Source organism: Notamacropus eugenii, chromosome 1, assembly GCF_028372415.1.
Source record: "Notamacropus eugenii isolate mMacEug1 chromosome 1, mMacEug1.pri_v2, whole genome shotgun sequence".
NCBI lineage: Eukaryota > Metazoa > Chordata > Mammalia > Diprotodontia > Macropodidae > Notamacropus > Notamacropus eugenii.
Genome location: NC_092872.1, coordinates 643,475,346 through 643,495,553, shown reverse-complemented (window position 1 = coordinate 643,495,553; position 20,208 = coordinate 643,475,346). Strand labels below are relative to the sequence as shown.

At 33.7% G+C, this 20,208-nt stretch overlaps 1 protein-coding gene across 7 annotated transcripts in view; it reads right to left on the bottom strand.

Annotated features, from left to right (window-relative positions):
- Positions 1-20,208, bottom strand: part of USP34 (ubiquitin specific peptidase 34) — a 312,662-nt gene that overhangs the window by 181,171 nt on the left and 111,283 nt on the right. For all 7 annotated transcript variants that reach the window (XM_072635468.1, XM_072635471.1, XM_072635470.1 and 4 more), the window contains 8 exons: positions 15,479-15,560; positions 15,298-15,390; positions 4,701-4,826; positions 4,004-4,133; positions 3,336-3,371; positions 2,822-2,952; positions 1,675-2,324; positions 308-522 (listed from right to left, as the gene is read on the bottom strand). In XM_072635468.1, the coding sequence (XP_072491569.1) occupies positions 308-522; positions 1,675-2,324; positions 2,822-2,952; positions 3,336-3,371; positions 4,004-4,133; positions 4,701-4,826; positions 15,298-15,390; positions 15,479-15,560 (1,463 nt within the window). The remainder of the gene's footprint in view (positions 1-307; positions 523-1,674; positions 2,325-2,821; positions 2,953-3,335; positions 3,372-4,003; positions 4,134-4,700; positions 4,827-15,297; positions 15,391-15,478; positions 15,561-20,208) is intronic.

Genomic DNA, 20,208 nt, shown 5'->3' with positions numbered 1-20,208 from the left:
CTCAACAGAAATGGAAAAAAAAAAATCCAAACAACAAGTATCTATAATTGCCTTCCCTGATTATTCACTACCCCCAACCTTAAAGTGTTCTTTCCCATCTCAAAAAATTCTGTAGAATTCTGTCTGGTTCTCTTTTTTTCACCATATAACTCTATCCTATAGATCTATCTCCCCTTAGAATTTTTATTGAGGAGCAGTTTTATTTTTGTCCTTGTTGAGTCATGCCTGTATTTCACAGAGTAGGTGCCTTTAATATGATATGTGTATTAATAAAAGGTATTTACCTGAATTAAGGTAAAAATCTTACCTTGGCTAAGATGTTCATGGTAGATAGACGCTAAATTAGGAAGATGCTGTTGGAGATGAGATGTTAACTCTGCATGTGAATTAATCTGTACTAATTCCTCCTCACATCCAGATTCTTCACCATCAAAATCAGCCATATTTTTTTCTGATTTTGCACTGACCTGGGAACTACTGCAACTGACATCGTCTGCACTTAGCATATCATCAACCATATGCCTGTAAAATACAGATAAGGAAAACGTTTACTCATTTCAATTGTTTTCACTTCTTACTCCAAAGCTCACACCCTTCACTGTGAAGATTTTAGTGCAAATTTTAACACCTACACAGTTGGAAAATTTTGATTCAACAAACATGTACAGAAGTTTTTAAAAGTTTAGTTAAATGAACTGCTAACAAGTTATGAATGTCTGAAACATTTATTTTATCAAACCTACATAAATCATCTGGCTTCCTTTAAAAAGTGAGTTTAAAAATAAGTTTTAGGCAATGCTTAGTGATAACTAGTTAGGAATTCAAAAAACGAAAAAACTTACAAGAGAAATTAGCTTTTTTTCTTTTTTTTGCTTATAGATATGCAATACTTACACTTAATTTATGTAAACATTTGGAGTGTATTCTAATTTACAAGCATAATCAGAAAATTGCTAGTACCTTAATAAGTTCAAGGCCTAACTGAAATCAAGACAAATTTAGTAGAAATTAGGCAGTATACCAAAAAAGAAAAATGTGTTGTATGCTATCCTTTTGTTTTTTTCCCCTTTTTGTCTTAATTTCTAGGTTATGTCTGTTTCGAATTGACAGTGTATTCTAAAAACATGCAAATACAAAAATTCTTCTAGTACAACAATAAAAATGAGATGGGAGAGGTAAAGAGGTAGGATATATAAATGCAAATAGATTCATGAAAATTCTTTAACATTCTGTACAGGAAAACCAGAATTTGGAGAATATTCAACCTTGGGAAGTTATTTGCAAGAGGAAGAAAATGATTCAAATATCAAATTTAAGAACAGTCATAATGAATTTCTCTAAACTCTTAATTATCTGGAAATACTGCAGATTGTGATAATTTGGATAAATTCTGCAAGTGACCAAAAAACTTGATTTTCACAATAGTTTCAAACCTGATGTCTTCAATGTCTTAAAACCTCACAAAAATAGCTGGTAATGGATTTATTTTTTTAAAAAAATCTATTCCTATACATTCTTCAAAGAGACAAGAAGTGATTATATATTCAAAGTTCAAAATCCATAGGGTCTGCATAATTTAGAGACTGAACAATCAAACTAACTAAAAATAGAATATGATTATGTCATAATCATATTAAGGAAATTACAAGATAGATTTCATCAGCATAAACTTACCCATCATGGTGGTGGTCATGGTGGTGGTGATGGTGGTGGTGGTGGTGGTGGTGATGGTGGTGGTGGTGGTGGTGGTGATGCTGTGGCCCAATAAACTGCCGACAATTAAATAATTCATTCCCAATTGCTTCTCCAAGAAAGTCCCCAGTACGTGTGATGCAAGAATCCTGAGATGCTTGTGATATATGAGCAGTGCTCACTTCTCCTGCCATATCATGTTCTGTGTCTTCAGTTCGTGAACAGGTATCTAGCATTCTGATTCGATTATCAACTGATGGTACTGAGTCACTGTTGAAAACAAGGTCCTTTCCTGTTCCATTGTTTGGGCCGCTTCTCTCTGCAGGACCCTGCGATTCTCCCAAGCAAATGGCTGCCTGTGATTCAAGCTTTCTATTTCGAAGGTCTGTACCACGACTGCTGTTGGGAGGATCATGGCCATGGTCATCTTCTTCCTCTTCCTCTTTGAGAGCTTCCATGTCCGCAATGTCCTCTGAGTGTACTTCACTGCCAGGGCTTCCAGCTGATTGGCTGGCATGACTAGAATTAACCTCATTGCTAGACCCATCACTGTGTCCACTGCTGCTGCCAGGGCCACTACTTCCATCCTCACCACTATTGGCAGTTTCATCAGAACTTCCCTGTAAGGATTCCTGTATTTCAAAAGATTTGTTAGAGAAAAGTAAAAAATGAAATATTTTAAAGGTAACATTATAAAAGGGGATGGTCATTAACTTATGATTTAAACATGCAAGAAATGTCTATTTCCACCTTACATAGACATTTCCACTAAAATATATTGTTTTCAAGTCTATCAAATCATACACATGGATTGCAAGATATAAGCAAATACATGAGAATCAAACTACAAAATCATCAAGGAACAATAATGATAACTATATTTTTTCAGTAAAAGCTTGTCTTGGCAATGTAAAACCTGAATTACCATGTACTAAGTTTCTGTAACAAAAAAATATAAAATTTATATTCATAAGAAAAAATACTTTAAAAAGTCGACTTATGACAGCACTGATTATTACTGAAAAAGAGAATTACAAGCATGCCCATGCATCCTGATCTCATTAAGAGGTTTCAGATATCAAAGTGAAATTTCTGAAAAAATTAAAGATAAACAAGACTACTTCCATACCTCTGTGTCAGAAAGTCGCTGTTGCACATGTTTGGTTCTGTTAATAAGCTGCTCATCCATTTCAATATCACTGCCTCCACTTTGATGTGTATCACTGTTATCACTGCTTTGAGGACTAGCTGCAGGTGACCCTATTTTAAAGATATTTTATCTTTTATTTTTTATTTAAATTAATGTAAATATAACTATCAGATTTTATCTTTTGATTATGACTACAAATTTTGTCCTTTCTGCCAGTACCCAAAAAGAAAATCAAGAAGCAGGTAAATATCTAATGGTTATTTCTAAAAATGATTTAAAACTAAGTCCAATCAAAAAAGGTGATGGTTATAATGGTTTTATAGAGATTGATAGAATTACTTGACTATACTTAAAATAACTTGTGTCTACCTTTGAAAATAAACTTCAAACTCTGCTACAAATTTTTATCTACCATTTAAGATGTTACTGTAAAAAACAATTAATTTTAAAAATTACAAATAATGTTGGTGTGCATGTCTAAGACTCAACTTACAAGGCGATGGGGCTGCTCTTCTGAGCTCTTCTTCCTCTGAAGAAAAAGGAAAAAACAGGAGGGAAACATTCTAAGTGACTGAGCTTCTTTGGTACAGCATATCAGTTGTTCATATTACATAATCAACAGAGATACAGGTAGGGAAGCCTGCAATAATGTAAGTCCCCACCACCTGCAGTAGTTGTTGTGGGTGCCTGCACAGAGAAGCCTAAGAAAAGAGTAGTATATGAAGTCAGGAGAGAAAAATTGGGGTAAAATGTAGAAAAAGTTTAGAAAGTCCTTGAATATTATATCTGCAAAAGATAAACAGAATAGTTGATGCCTCACAGAAACCTTTGAAATATAGAAAGAGAATATTATATATGTTCTACTCTCAAAAGTGCTTCCAAACACAACTTCATCTTCCAAGATTTTTTTTTTAAGCAAAGTATCAATATCTGTGCAAAGGGGGAAGTTGGGAGGATAAAATACTGATGATTCTAAAATTTTATTTTACCAGTATACCAAAAACATAAAGCCCTAATTTATTAATCACTTTATATACATTCAATGTTGTATCCCATGCAAAATCGATCTTCAATTTATAATTTAGTTCAAGAAGCAAGGAAACTTTTAATCTAAAAATCCCTTTGCTCTGAAACATTAAGGTATAAATTATTTTTCCTTACCTTTCTTATTTCCCATAGGGAGATTAGTATTGAGTAAAGATGCAAAAGAACTCTGTTTTGAAAGTTGGGCCTTAGCTGCTAGTGCATTATTCCATAATGCTTTAATAAGCATAGATGCCAAATATAAGGTCTATAAAAGTGAAAGGAAAGTATGAACTTAGTTTTTTAAACAGCATAAAAACTTAAAAGTCAGTCATACATTCAAAATAGGTATCTACAAGTTCAGTTGCTATGGATAACTTTAGACAGGAATCCTTAAACTTTTTTCTGCTAAGCACCCAATCTGATGGAGCTTATAGAATCTTCACAATAACTGCTTTTACTAGTAATAGCCAACATTTATTTAGCACTTTAAGGTATGAAAAACACTTTAGAAATATTATCTCATTTTAATTTCCCTACAATCCTGGATGTTGTTATCATTACTCCTATTTTACATAATCAGAGATGAAGTGAATCACTTCTGTAAAATAGGGGTAATTTTATTGGATAGAGAGCTGAACTGAGAGAACTGATAGAGAGCTGAGTCAGTAAGACCTAGGTAATGTGTGAGGCTGGATTTAAACTCAGGCTTTACTGACTCCAAGTTCAGCTCTCTATCCAATAAAATACATAATAGTTACAAGGTAAAACAATGACATTAAAATACACATTTTTTTTTCCCTTTCTCTAAAGGCAATTTTAAAAAATGTCTTACCTGTTCAGTATGACCACTTGGATGAAGAGCTGAAACAAGATTAAGGAGATGTCTAAGTGGGACAGGATCTAAGTTCTTGATGAGGGAAGGAAACAAGTCATGTATGTACCGACTACAATGTTTCAACTGGAAAACAAAAAAGTAAATAAAGAAAAAATACATTAATACAGGATATGACAATATTACTAATAAATTAACTGGAAAACATATACTGATCATTGAATTTACTACATGCCGGTAAAGGAGCATTCACGTATCTTTTCAAGCGTGGAATAAATGAATATAGCCAAATAACCAAATTCAATCAAATAACTATGATTACTGAATAAATTAATTTCAAATACCTATTAAATTCTAGGCTCTATATATCTAAAAGTAAAATTATACATACCAAAAAAAATATTATCTTAACATAATAAAAATGATGTACTTGTTACAAGTGGCTTGTTACAATTTTATGAAATGCTAATATATTTAACTCTTGATAAATTTATCTTATTAACACATATAAAAAATAATTTAGTTAAATACCAAAATCAAACCAAAATGTGCGTTATGAAAATAGAAAATTGTGTTAAGTAAAAAGGTAGCATATTTAATGCAGGCAATATCACCTTAATCTTTACTGGGTAAGTAGATATAGATACCTATGAAAATAATGCATGTTAAGATTCTTTTTTCTGCTTTTTGCATTATTAGAGAGAAAATTCTCTGAGGGTTTACACTATGATAAAATCTAGAATGAAAAGAAATCAAGAATTTCAAGGATTACTGAAAAGCTGAAGCCAAGAGGCTTTTGAAATTTTTTAATTATTTAGAATACAGATACTAAGAATCCAATACTGTCAATGTTTTATTAATAGTTTTCTTTTTATTATAATGATGGCTCTATCAGATCAAAAAGAAAGCACAGATAAAAAAAATTTTTTAAAGGCTTTTAAAAAATTGTATCCAACACCATATGCTGATGTATAAAATGTGAATTTGTACCAATATTTCTAGTACTTTCTTTTTGGGGAGATTTGAGTAGGGTGATTTCTTATTCTACACCTATCACTTTTCTCCTAAAATGTGAGAAGCAAGCTTCATGATCAGTCTTCTTAAGTCATGACTGGCTATTGCATTATTCAGAGTTCTTAATTCTTTCAAAATTGTTTGTTTTTTTTTTTTACATTATCCTAGTCAACGTATAAATTGTTCTCCTGGTTCTATTCACTTCGGTCTACATTAATTCACAGAAGTCTTTCTGGGTTTTCTGAGAATCTGTCCCCCTTTCAACATGTCAAATAAATTGTGTCATGTCAAATAAATGTTCATATAATATATAATTTGCGCAGTCATTCCCAATTAATGGGCACTTCCTTTGTTTCCAATTTTTTCTTGCAATAAAAAGTGCCACAAAATTTTTCTACAAATTGGTACTTTGTCTATTTCCTTGGAAGTATAATAGTGGCATCACTAGGTCAAAAGGAACACCAAGTTCAATGACTTTGGAATGTAGTTCCAAATGGCTTTTGGAACCAATTCACAGCTCAACCAACAGTGCCTTACATGCCATCTCTCCAACAACTTTCATTTTATCCTTTTGTCTGTCACCTTTGTGAATCTGAAGTGTTTTAAAATGAAACCTTAGTTTTTCAAATGTAACTTTGCTATTATTAGTGTTCTGAGACTTTTTTCAGGTGGTTGTTAATAACTGGCATTTCTTCTCTTGAAAAGTGCTTATTCATATCCTTTTGATATGAATTTATTCACAGAAATGGCTCTATTTATGCAAATCCCTAGATAAATTTGAAATCAGTCCTTTAGTAGCAAAATTTGCTGCCAAGATTAGTCCTGCTGCCCCTCTATTTCAAACTGAAATAGTTACTATTTATTCACAGTTCTCAGACTTTCCAAAGAAGGATCTGGAAACTACTGTAATCTCCTCTACCTATCCCTAAATGATAGACATGTAGTCAAAGCTAGAACGTACAATTCAAAAGATATGTTCACTGAACAAAGGTTAACTTTGTGGCCAGGTCACATTTAATCATATTCAAGGTAAGCTACAAGCAATTAATTCACCAAATAGTACAAATTGTCATCTTAATCAACAAACATTTCTATAACATTCTAGGTTTTTAAAATGATTTATGTTAATGTGGTTTACTTGCAAAATTTAAGTTTTCTATTAATACTGGAAAATAAATATTCAATTCTAAGGAAAAGAGAGAAATAGCCTCTGTTTTATATAACAGTGGAAAACCAATAAAGACAACTTTAGTGGAAAAGATTATAGAAACATGACTTCTGAACTTGCTGCTTCTACAAAGAAGCTCAATTCTCCTCTACAATAGTCCTAATCAACTAGGTTTCATAAAATAAGTTTCAATAACAGAGACCAGGGATATAAGGAGAGAAAATTTAGTCTTTTTGCTGATGCTATCTGTAACTCATAGCTTATCTTCTTCTATATCCAACACTTATAATCTCTCCCCGATAATTAATACTCCTAGGAAGCACAGCACATAAAATTCTACCCAAAGAGAAGAGAACTAAAACTTCTAAAGACAAAAAACTACCTGTCATAAAACATATAAATATGCCTGTATGAATCAGTAAGAAGGGGAACCCCAAAAAAGTATCAGATCAGAGAGATCAATATAGAAAAGAGACAAGTTTGACTCCCTGATGAGAAATACTACTACATACTTCTGGTGAGTCTAGAAGGTACAAATCATAGTTGGGAAAAGGAATTCAGAAAAAACTAATAAAGATTAGGAAGGCTTGGTAAAGAAACTAAATATCTTAAATGTATAGATAGTATTTTCAACATTACTTCTACAGCATGTAAAATTCACTCAATAAATAAAAAGAGGTCATTTCTCCAAGTGGAGTATAAATTCTTAACAGTGCATGCAATTTATTAATAAAGGACAGGTCAATGGCACACTTGCATTTATGCCAAAAACTCCAATCAGGAGCTGACCCATTTCTTTTTTTATACTGAGGTATGCCTTCCTTTTTGACTGCATTACACATCATTTGGACCTCCCCTAGCAAATACAAGGCAGCCTTCAGGGGTGGGCATTTAACTGAGAATGTGGTCCAAGAGTTCGAAGTTCTTCTCATTACTTCATTACTGGGAAAGATTGATCTCAGGTCAATGTACAACTAGGGGAAATAGCTTTGAAATGCAGCTGATGTTCCACTTTCTGGCACTTAAGGAACAGAATATTAGCTTGTCTATGAAACCCAGCTTGCCTCTAGCAAACGTGGCCAGACAAACATAAGCCATCTTAACCAGGCTTTTACTAGCTTGGTGTCCCTTTTCCAGAGCAGGTCACCCAAAATCTTGATGAGGGGAGTAGCAAAGAAAAAAGACATATCCCTGGGGGATGGGGGGGAGGAGGAACTAGCCTATTGCAACTGACACCCATACCCACACCCACACCCACCCACATACTCTCTCTCTCTCTCTCATACACACATACACACACACACACACACACACACACACACACACACACACACTCACACTCACACTCACACACACACAACCTGCCCAGGTAGAATCCTTAGGGGCTAGGAATAGATTACCTTTTAAATAGAATACCTTTTAAAATTTACCTAACCTTCAGAGGCTAGGGGGTCGGAAGACGCAGATGGATTCATATAGAAATATTGACAATAAATAATACAATCCAATATTAATTTTCCTCAATTCCAAAAAGAAAAATAAGTGAAAAACTAGGGTATCGGAAAATGAGCTTTAAATGTCTGAGTCATACCTCATTTCTCAAACACATAGGGAGAACTCAGTCAATTTTTTAAGAATACAAGTCATTCCCCAGTTGATAAATAGTCAAAAGGATACGAACAGGCAGTATTTAGACAAAGAAATCAAATCTAGAATCATATGAAAGGTGCTGTAAATCACTACTGATTGGAGAAATGCTAATTAAAACAACTCTGAGGTACCACCTGACAACTACCAGACTGGCTAACAGGCCAAAAAAGGAAAATGATAGACATTCAAAGGGATGTGGGAAAACTGGGACATTAATGCACTATTGGTGAAGTTGTGAATTGATCCAACCATTATGAAGAGCAATTTGGAACTATACCCAAAGGGCTACAAAGCTGCGCATACCCTTTGATCCAACAATACAACTAAGTCTATGTCCCAAAGACACCCAAAAAAAGGTAAAAGGATCCATCTGTACAAAAATATTTAAAGCAGTTCTTTTTATGGTGGCTAAGAATTTGAAATCAAAGAGAGGCCCATCAAGTGAGGAATGGCTAAATAAGCTGTGGTATATGACTGTAATGGAATATTATTGTGCTATAAAAAATGACAAGCAGGATGACATCAGAAAAACCTGGAAAGACTTACATAAACGGATGCAAAGTGAACAAAGCCAGGAGAACACTGTACAAGGTAATAGCAATATTTTTCGATAAACAACTGTGAAGGCTTTAGCTATTCTCAGCAATAGCATAATCCACAACAATCCCAAAGGAATAATGATGAAGCATACCATCCATTTCCAGAGAAAGAACTGACATTGTTTGAATATAAACAGAAGCATGTGTTTTTTCACTTTCATTCTTTTTCTTTTTGAGTCTTTTTGTACAAAATGACTAATAGGAAATATTTTACATGATTGCACATGTATAATCCATATCTGATTGCTTAATGCCTCAAGGAGAGATTAGGAGAGGGATAGAATTTGGAACTGAAAACTTCAAAAAATTGTTTTAACATGTATTGGCGTGTATGTGTACACATATATGCATAATATATATTTGTTACACATACTTTGTAAAGATCAATGGTGAAAGAAATAAGTGATAGTGTCATATGGTATGAAAAAGGTAATCTGGACAACAGAGAAAAGAAATGAAGAGTTTTAAGAAACAGATCTACAAGGCCAGCATGGTAGCAAGATGTAGTAGTGATGAGGAATTTCATTTTTTTACAGACACCTGCTGGAAATGAAAGCACCTAATAATTTACTGACTTGTCTTAATAATAATTTCATCCTTCAAAAAGTATACTACCTGATCCTCCAAGACAGAAATGCGCTGCTAGGATGAAAAATATAGGCACCACAGAAAAAAACAGCTAATCAATTCATGCATGACAGAGAGGAAAACTAAACCATAATCTTTCATTTACCTCAGATTTCAATGGGTTGTATCCTCAATACTTATATACTGGTTAGAACAAATTAATTTCTTTTAATCCAAAAGGGATTTCTTTTGTTGTTTTGATGAGCATAGTCATTTGTCTCTGTTTTCATTGTTAAAATAAATTTTTATTATATATTTTGTTGTTAAAAATTTTATTACTATTATAAATTTTAAAATAAATGTCACTATTAATATATTTTTCATAATTTTATTATTAAAACAAGCAAGTTTTATTCTTAATTGTGGGGATACCTGTCAATTGGGGAACGGGCTAGACAAACTGTAGTGTATGTTTCAAGATGGAATATTACTCTGCTATAAGAAATGATGAGCTCAATGATTTTAGAAAAGCATGGAGAGACTGCCATGAAATAAGGAAGAATAAAATGAGCAGAACCAAAAATACATTGTATATAGTAATAGCAGTACTGTTCTAAGAACTTTGAGCAGGCAAGTCATTCTATTATAAATAACCCAAATTAACCTCAAAAATCCTATGAAGGAAGATGCTGCTTGAATTCAGAAAGGAATATTATTGTGATACAGGAAATGATGAGCTTAGATGATTTAGAAAAATATGGAAAGACTTGACCTTTTGAAGGAAGATGCTATCCACTTTCAGAGAAACAGATGATAGGAGGAAATAAGCATAGTACAGTCTTACATAGTGTGGTGTATGAGTGTGTATATATATATATATATATATATATATATATATATATATATATATATATGTTTGTAGATATGATGGATGTATGTATGTATATATTATATATATCCACACTTTATTGTAGACTTTGGGGGGGGAAGAGGAGAAGGAGAGGAATAAAGTAAAAATTACAAAGCAGAGAACAAAAGAAAAGCTGGGATCAGCGAACTGTATAAAAAATTGATAAGTCATTTCATTATAATTGGCTTTCCTTTTATTCCTATGTATTTTACTTCATGCATTTAAAAATATTATTCTGAAAAGGGTTTCAACAGACTACACATAAGGGGTTCATGAAACAAAAAAAGTTAAGAACATCTGTTCTAAAGTGACTGATGTGGCTATATAAGGAACTCATCAACTAACTTGGGTTTTTAAAAAGATTTGTTCAGAATGAGATTGTGCAGAACGGGAGAGGCAGATTGCCATGGGACTATGTAAAGGCATATATCCCATTTTTCCCCTCCTAAAAAAGGAAGAGAATAGAGTCTACAAACTATCCCACAGAGATGGACTTCAATTTCAAGCAAAATTACAGAATATATCTCTCAAGGGAAGGTCAGAGAACATTTAGGAAAGAAAGGAGCAATCACCAAGTGCTTGGTTGGTTTCATTAAAAGAGTGCTGAACAACTGCAATAAAATTACCTGACCAATAAATCATGTGAATGGTGAAGTACATATGTAAAGCTTACCTAAATTTCAGCCAAGCATATAGACAGCCTCTCAAGTTGGTTGTACATAAAATAATGGGGAATTTAGATTAGAGAAAGAATCTGAAAACTATTACCTATGAGTCAAATCTATGGCCTATTGTTTTGTAAGGACCAAAAATTAAGAATTTTTTTCCTTTCTTAAATGAAGCAAACATATAAAAGCCATTTTCAGCATTTAGGCCCTACAAAAAACAAACACACACACCAAAGGATGGATATCAACCTCAGTCCGCAGTAGATCCCTGATTAGGAGAGTTAAAACGTCAAATGCAAAGAGTAGTAATTAATGATTCAATGTCAATTTAGAGAGAAGTCTTCAGTGAAGTACCCTGATTTGACATTATGCTATCTAACAAGATTAGCAATGATGTGGACAAAGGCACTGACTCTGTGGTTATTTAACCTGCAAATAATCCCAAATAAGACAACATAATGTTTTAGACAACAAGAGTCAGTTTATTTTAAAAAAAAACAAAACTTCTGAGTCAAATATGTGACAGCATATCCCAAAAAGCCAACAATTCCATACAATAAGACTTGGTATACTAACAGTACAAAGGCTTTCTTTCTAGTGGCAGTGGTTTTTACATTGCTAGAAGTCTTCAAGCAATGGCAAGATGACTACTTCTGTAGGCTGAGAGGGGTTTTTTTATTCAGGGATGTATTGAATACAATGGAAAGGCCTCTGAGGGCACTCTGTGACTAAGATAAGAATCCTGATACAGTGTGCCCTGGCTCAAAACATATCTGAAAAACTGAGTTGAAATCTATGCAGTTTTCGTGGGGGACCCTTGATTAGCTAAACAAAATAATCTGGAGATCAAAGATCAAGATGATGAAGGAGATGGAGATAATGTTATATAGGTTGTTCTCTACAGTGTGACAAAAAGTGGAGATATTTAGCTTAATGGACAAAAGACAAAGGGGAATATGCTGTCCTATCCTCATCTGCTACCTATTGATCAATCCAAACTTGCCCACCTTTTCCACTATACCCTTTGGAATTCTTATTTCCTGGTAAACAAACTTCCCTTAATCCCAGATTACTTTTTCTCAAACTTTTTCCCTCTGGCCTCACAGAGACTTGAATCCCAGAGTATCTTCTCCAGCAATGGCAGAACCTTCTCTCTCAACCTGGTCTTGGTGCAGGAGTCAAAATAATCACCATTTTCATGTTCATATTCTTCATCTGGTTCCTTCACTCAGTCTTTCTTCATTTGAAGTTGACATGGTTCACATTTTAGAACCAATCAAAATTATGGTAGTTAAAGATTACCAACCACCAAGTTGTGTTAAAATGTTCTTCTAAGCTATTAAAAGTTGTCAATGACTCTTTAAATGCCAAAACTAATGGTCTCTTCTCCTACTTAATCCTTCTCAAAGTAAAAGCTACAGTTGACCACCCTTTCCAACCTGTATACTATTCCTTCTCTACATTTTCATGACACTACTCTCATTCACTTTCTACTTGCTCTCTTGATAACCTTATCACTGAGCTTCAGTCCTGAGACACCAACGGATAATTTAAACTAGATGGACCTGGCACATAGTAGATGCCTGATAAATGCTAGCTGACACATCTAAACCTCAACATGTCTAAATCTCAATTGATCGTATCTTCCCTAAAACTCTCCCCTCTTACAAACTGTCCTCTTTCTCTCACAGATGCCACCATCTTTCCAGTGTTCTCAGGTTTGTAATCTGAGCATTATTCTGGACTCCTCCTCGCTACTGCTCACTTCACAAATTAAATGAGTTGCTAAATCTGGCCCTTTCTACCTTTACAACATTTCTCACACCTGACCACTCTCCAGTCACATAACTACAACCTAAGTCTAGACTTATATTATTGCAAGAGTCTCTTAACTGGATCTGTCTACTTTCAAGTGTCTCCCTGTTTCAATAAATCCTACATTTTGCTAAAAAGTAATTTTCCTTAAAACACACATTTAACCATATCACACCTCTATTTAACCAACTGTAGTGGCTTCCTATTGGCTCTAGAATAAAATGTAAATTTCTCTGCTTTGCATTTAGGCCCACATATACTGGCCTAAACCTACTTTCCAAATTCACTGGATCATACTCTCTCCTATAGTGAGATTCAACGAAACTGGACTTCTTTCTGTTTTTCACTCAGAACACTCCATGTCTCATCACTCTGCCTTTGCATTGGCAGGCAGGCAACAAGATTACTATGTGCCAGGCACTGTGATAAATGCTGGGGATATAAACGCAAGTAGAAAGATAGTTCATGTCCTTACAGTGCTTAAACTGTAATGGGGAAAGACAATATATAAAAGGGAGCTGAAAAATTTGGGAGGAAGAGGAGAAAGTAACAGAATAGATGTCAATGTCTGCAGAGTCAGAAATACAGTCAGAAGGAAATGAAGCATGGTCACTCTGGGACTGACTCCAAAATGGGGGGCCCAGAAGGAACTCAGCAGTAGTTATGCCCCTGCCTGGAATGCAAGCCTTCCTTACCACTACCTCATGAAGTACCTTTCTTTAAGATGTACCTTAGATAGTATCTTTTGCATGAAGCTTTACTTGATCCACAATATCTAGTGTGCTATGTATATGTATACACACACATACACACATAATTTATACCTGCTTATCTCCTCCATTAGAATCTAAACTCAACTATAAGTAAGGATTGCTTCATTTTTTGCGTTTGCGTACTCAGCATCTGGCATACAGCAGGTGCTAAATAAATATTTAATGACTGTAATATATTGTCAGATTGAGTCACTTTAAGAGCGACTCTTCTGAATTCCTCTATTTCTACAGAGGAAATTATCATCCTTTTGGTAAGGCAAGTTTTACTACTTCATTCAGTTTGTTTCAATTGTGTCTGACTCTTTGTGACCTCAAGTGAGGTTTTCTTGGCAAAGATACAAGAGTACCTTTTCCAGATTCCATTTCCATTTCCAGATCATTTTATAGGTGAGGAAACTAAAACAAAAAGGGCTAAATAACTTGCCTGCAGTCGTAAAACTAGTAAGTGTCTGAGATCACATTTGAACTCAGGTCCTCCTGACTCTAAGGCCAAGTATCTATTCACTGTGCCACAATGACGATGTGAAAAGGAAGAACTACCACAAAACAATCAAAACTGAATGCTACAAAGTTATATCTCTTCCTACCTAAAATACTACCTCCTAATAGCATCCTAATTAGTCTCCCTGACTCAAGACTTTCTCTTCTTCAAACTATTCTCAATACTGTTGGAATAGTGATTTTCCTGTAGATATACTTAGAAACACCAGTGGCTCCCTATAGCCTCCAAAAATATAAACTACTCTTAATGGCATTTAAAGACATTCTCATCTTCACTCCAAATTACCTTTATTATATATTACATTTATTCTAGATAAACTGAACTTCTTGATGTTCCTTCAAAACAACATTCCACATCCCTTCTTTATGCCTTTGCATAAGATGTCCTCCATGACTATAATATACTCCCCCACTCACTAGGCATCTTAGAATATTCCTTCAAAGCTTAACTAAAGCTCAAAAACTAAATGTATGTGCAACAAATATCCAACAAACACAATGAAAATAGACTAAGAAGTCACAAATGGGTATCACTAATTTGGAAAGTATTTAAAAAAAAATAACAGGTGCAGCAAATGTTGCAAAATTGAATAAGCATGACTTGAAAGAAAAAATGAGATATTAGAAGACATTCCTTTGAAGAGGTAGAAGGTACACATGTGGAACACTTCATATATGTTCCAAATTTCAGTGTGATAGTTTCAGCGATTTTTTTTCCTCATCTTCTTTTTTTCCTTTTAAAAAATATTAATTTGGGATGTCTATGAGAAGGAAAAGGAGAGGGAATATTGGAGGAATTTTCACAAAGTAAAAACAAAAGAGCAATAAAAATTCCTTAGCATAAAGAAAAATTACAAGGTAGAACAAAAACAGTAATGGATACTAATAAAATACTTTAAAGTTTTCTTTAATTTGGCCAATAATTTCTTTACCTGTGCTGCAGCCCAAATGCAATCTATGTGCTGAGTACTTAGTCGTCCTTCTGCTGCCAAAAAATTCAAAATTACTTGGCACTGTTTGATAATCTGTAAAACAAGGATACATATGTTCAATATACAAACTGCTTTTATGTACCAAGATTATCAAAAACCAAGTGATTTTTCTAAAACAAACCTCAATATGTAAATTTGGTCCAAATATATGCTCAACAACATTGTTGCTAATAAGCCAGTCTGCAAGCTCTTTTGCAATTGACCTAAAGTAAAATAATAAAATTAATTAGCACTGTAGATAAACTAAAATTACAAGGATATTTTCATGGAAAACTATTACTATTATCATTTATCAAAACAAAAAGAGACTTCACTTGTAAAGAATAGGCATGTAGACAGATAAATTTCCAGCGATTAAAAGAGAAACAAAGAAATTGAAGCTTCATAAATTTCTCATAAGTCTTTATTAAAAAGCTTTAATCTAATAGATGTCACTGAGGATAATGTAAAATGAAGCAACTCACTGGCCCTAAATTTCTTCTCAGGGGCAATTTGCCCATGATTTCATTTATACAGGTGCCTAGTTTCAACCAAAAAAATGAGAGAGCACTGAAACGTGAAGGCCCTACATACTGATTATGTATGAGTATGCTCAGCTGAGTACTAGAAAGGTGGCAAGCCTTGAATTTCAAGGAGCAAGAGTTATCCCTACAGTTACTACTGTACACTAGTCCTTAGTGAGGATGCTGGTGATGTGATACCTGAAGAGGAATGAATATTAAGCTTAATATTATTCTGAGCAACTTGGGAGCACCTTCTATGTAATGTATATTTTCTATGTTCTTTTTCCTCTTTTTCTCTTTTATTAATTATGCATATATGAATGTGATCTAATTTCACTTCAGGCAGTTAATCCATGTTTTTCTACTTTTTTCAGATTTTATTAATTCTATGGACACTTATTGTATTTTTTTCCCTTCACAGCATTATCAGTTGTCTTTTCTCTACTCTGACCTTCATAAATAAATGACAAATTTCTTTCTTTCGTAGTTATTCTTTAAATTCCCAAATAGTAAGCTTTACCATCCTCAGCTCCATCATTTTAGTATCTATTAGTCCATTTGCTACTAAAATATACATTTTAAATGAGAACATATAATCATAAAATGCTTAGCAATTAAATATGCTTTAACTTAATTCATATGACTAAAACACAAAACTTACTAAAGAAAATAAACAATAAAATGAGAGCAAGACAGATTGTGATTTTATTTTAAAATATAAAGTATGTACACATTAATAATAAAGTATTTACATGCATATTCCTAATGCCTGAATGAAAAACTTTTCTTTTCTATGCAATTCTGTATTTCTGTGAAATAATCAAAAAAGATTAAGGAATATCAAAGTAGGTTTAACGAATAAAACATGAAGAGGTAATCTTAAGAAGAATAAGGAGACAAAATAAGTAAGTCAAATAAGTGGAACAAAAAGCAAAATGGATTTTTGGGTAGGCAAATTAGTGAAACCAAGAAGAGTGATTCAAGGCTGAAGAGTAGGGTTTAGAGCTCTAATTGGGCAATTCCTGCACAAAAGGAATTGGAGTGGTTGTGTTGTGACAAAAATTGACCGCAAAAATCTCAATTGTTATGAAAAGTCAGGGAAGGTCAAAGTGTTCAATGTTTGTATTTCTGCCACAGTTGAAGTGACTTATCTGCAGACCCATCTCCCATCTCCTTAAAAGAGAAGAGATTACAACACCTCTCCCTTCTCCAAGTAGTAAGGGAAAAGGAAGAGTTCTTTTAAAAGGAAACAGAAGCAAGACTTCAAAGAGGTAAATCACAAAAGGGGTGAAGAAGAGAAAAGACTTGATCCCTGTCAGGATAACAGAGAATGGGAAGATTATAATAAGGAGGAAAAGGAAGGGAAAGGACAGCTGTACAAGTAAGAGCTTAAAAAGAGATGTTCGACTGGCTATTCCTGAAAGCTGCATGCTCTAAGAAAGAAGCTGCTTATTCTCCACAGAAGGAAACATTAAAAAAAGAAGAAGCAGCTATCATGTAAGAGATCATTAAGCTAACGAGCAGAGTAAGAAGAGTAACAGTAGCTGGTGATTCCTTGCTCATAGTTAACATCCCTCCAACTCTCAAATTCTGTGATTTTGTAATATTTGACAGAATATAAAACCATTTCAGAATACATACACAATAGAACATGTTGCAGAAGTTGTGATGGTAAGGACTAGTAAGAAAGGATGAGCCATCAAGGAAAATTATGTCTTAAGGACAGGTATCAAAAAGTACCATGACAGAAGCAGTTCAAGAAAACTACCGAAGACCTCTAGAAACACACTGACACATTATATCAAAATTTAGTGCAGTAGAAAATTCTGACACCATATTACCCAATTAAATGTATGCCTAACAAAACAAACATGAAGAAAGGAAATGGAGTGGGGGGAAGGGGAGGAGAAGGCTTTTAAAAAATTCTTCATACTCTTTATCAACAACTGAAAGCCAAGGTGAACAGGATAAGGAGATACATGGGTCAAAGTAGGGCAAAAGAAGAAAGCAACTGAAAATCAATCAAAAATTATGCTACAAATGCATCACATCAAGAAATTTGAGGAAACTTCCAAAGAAAGATGTAGAAAATTTCTGGTCTCTAAATCAGAAAAATTGCATAATATTAAAATAATGAACAACAAGGGAAGTGGTAAGAAGTCTAATTTCTCTTAGAAACTAAAAAGTAACAAATACATATAAAATCTATAAACATTAGCTCTAACACTTCATAGTGCCACAGGAATTATTTGCAAAGCATTTTACTGGTTTCTTTAGAATATAAACATAATGCAATATTTCTTAACAGAAGGAATCACATATTTATTGCCCAAAGACAACACTAGTGATTTTTACAAACACAGGCCAATTAAATAGCTGCATACTTTCAGTGGTTCTTTATAACTGTGGGTCTCAAACTCACAGTTTAAGAAGTGTTGATGTGGTCACAAGTAGAAAAGTTTAAGAAGCACTGCTTTACACAAAGGATTCACAGTTTATATTACTTTTTTAAACCCTATAAAGAAAATATATTGGATGAGGTAAAAAAAGTATATAACAAAAAGCCTAAAGGTCTATCAATTTACTGGTTCTTGAACAAACCACTCAAAAGGACTAACATTTACACTGCCTTTACTCATTATCACAAAGGCTTAGACTTGGTTCTGAGTCACATACAGGTAATAAAAAATAAAACCGTGAGCACGTTACATACAAGTAATAAAAAAATAAAACCAACAGTAAGGAGAATGCTAGTATATTTTGTATACAACGATAATTTCAAGAACAAATATAAATTGGGGCACATTCAAGGAACAGTTTAAATGTTATGGTTCTTCCTACATAGAATCATTATTACTCCTAAATAGAATTTAAGTATGGTTTTCAAATCAAATAAGGAGTCCTACTAAAACATCACATTAATCACTTGCTTTACATAGCTCACATCAAGTTATAGAGCTTCACTGAAAAGCACATTATTAAGTAGCTACTTCATTCCATGGAAACTTTAGCCAACAATATCAAAATTCCATTTAGATTTGTTTAAGTATAAAATTCTTAATATGATCCAGGGAAGAATGTCTATTCTTCTAGAGGCTTTGAAACTGAATCCAGAGGATAAGTATGATACTTATAAATATGGTCTTCTCCAGGCAAGACACATCAAGTATAAAACTATCAAGGAAAAAGCTGAAGCTCAGTATTTTGAGTATTTTGACTGGCATCCTGAAGTCAAAGTATAACGGGGAGAACACCTAAACAATACCAATCTTAATATATAAAATTGGCAATGGATCTAGAATGTAAGTGAAAATCTGTACAATGTTAAGAAAATATAAGGCTTATTAACCAAGGCCAATTATAAAAAGATTATCATCCCAAAAAAAAAGGGAAGAAAACTAATACATGTTCTCAGAACACACCAAAAAACAAATTAAAATTTTAGAGAAATACTTTTGGAACAAGTATACAAACTAGGCAAAGTATCAGTAACAGGTGACATGCACACACTACTAAAATTATCAAATGTAATTGAAACTAGTTAGAACCTAGGAAATGGTTAAGATGCAAGAAGAGAATTAAAAGATCCTCCATGGGTGATTTCCACGTTAGCTCAACCAAATATATATTGTTCATTGCTCATTCAGTAACCTTTCCTCCACTGAGGTACTTGACAATCATTCCTACTTCCCCATTATAACCCAAGGTCATGTGCCTTCCTTCCTCAATTAGTTCAGTATATGGCTCTCAATTTTTCTCGCCTCCTCAACCCCTGCCCTCATACTAGGGAACTTCAATATACATATTAACTCTCTCTCAAAGATATTAATCAATTAGTAGTTCCTCAACCTACTCATTTACCATGATCTACTTATCCACCCCACCTCAGTTATACACTAAAATGATTATGGTCTATCCATCACCCACAAATGTACCACCTACATTAAAGAATTCTAAAATGCCCTTCTCTGACCATTGGCCTATTTTAGCCTCCCACCTGTCTTCCCATACAAAATTCTATTATTCATCCTCATCATGACTTCCAATTCCTTTAGCCATTCTCTCCTCTTTTCCCCATCATGACTCCTTGGTGAACCAGTTTAACTGAACACTGTCCTCTTGAATCTCTATCAGAGGTGGGGAGCTCAGTATTTCCCATCTTATTCCTCTATCTTCACAGTTCTTAAACATCAGTTTCAGTTCAGAGACATCTGTAATCCATTTAAAGAAATCAGACTTAGGTCATGTTAGCGCTAAAATTTTATAATACAATTTTCAATTGTTGCTCATACTATATAGCTGCTAAAACTAAAAATGAAAGCAGCCAGAACTTAAAAGACCTTTCCCT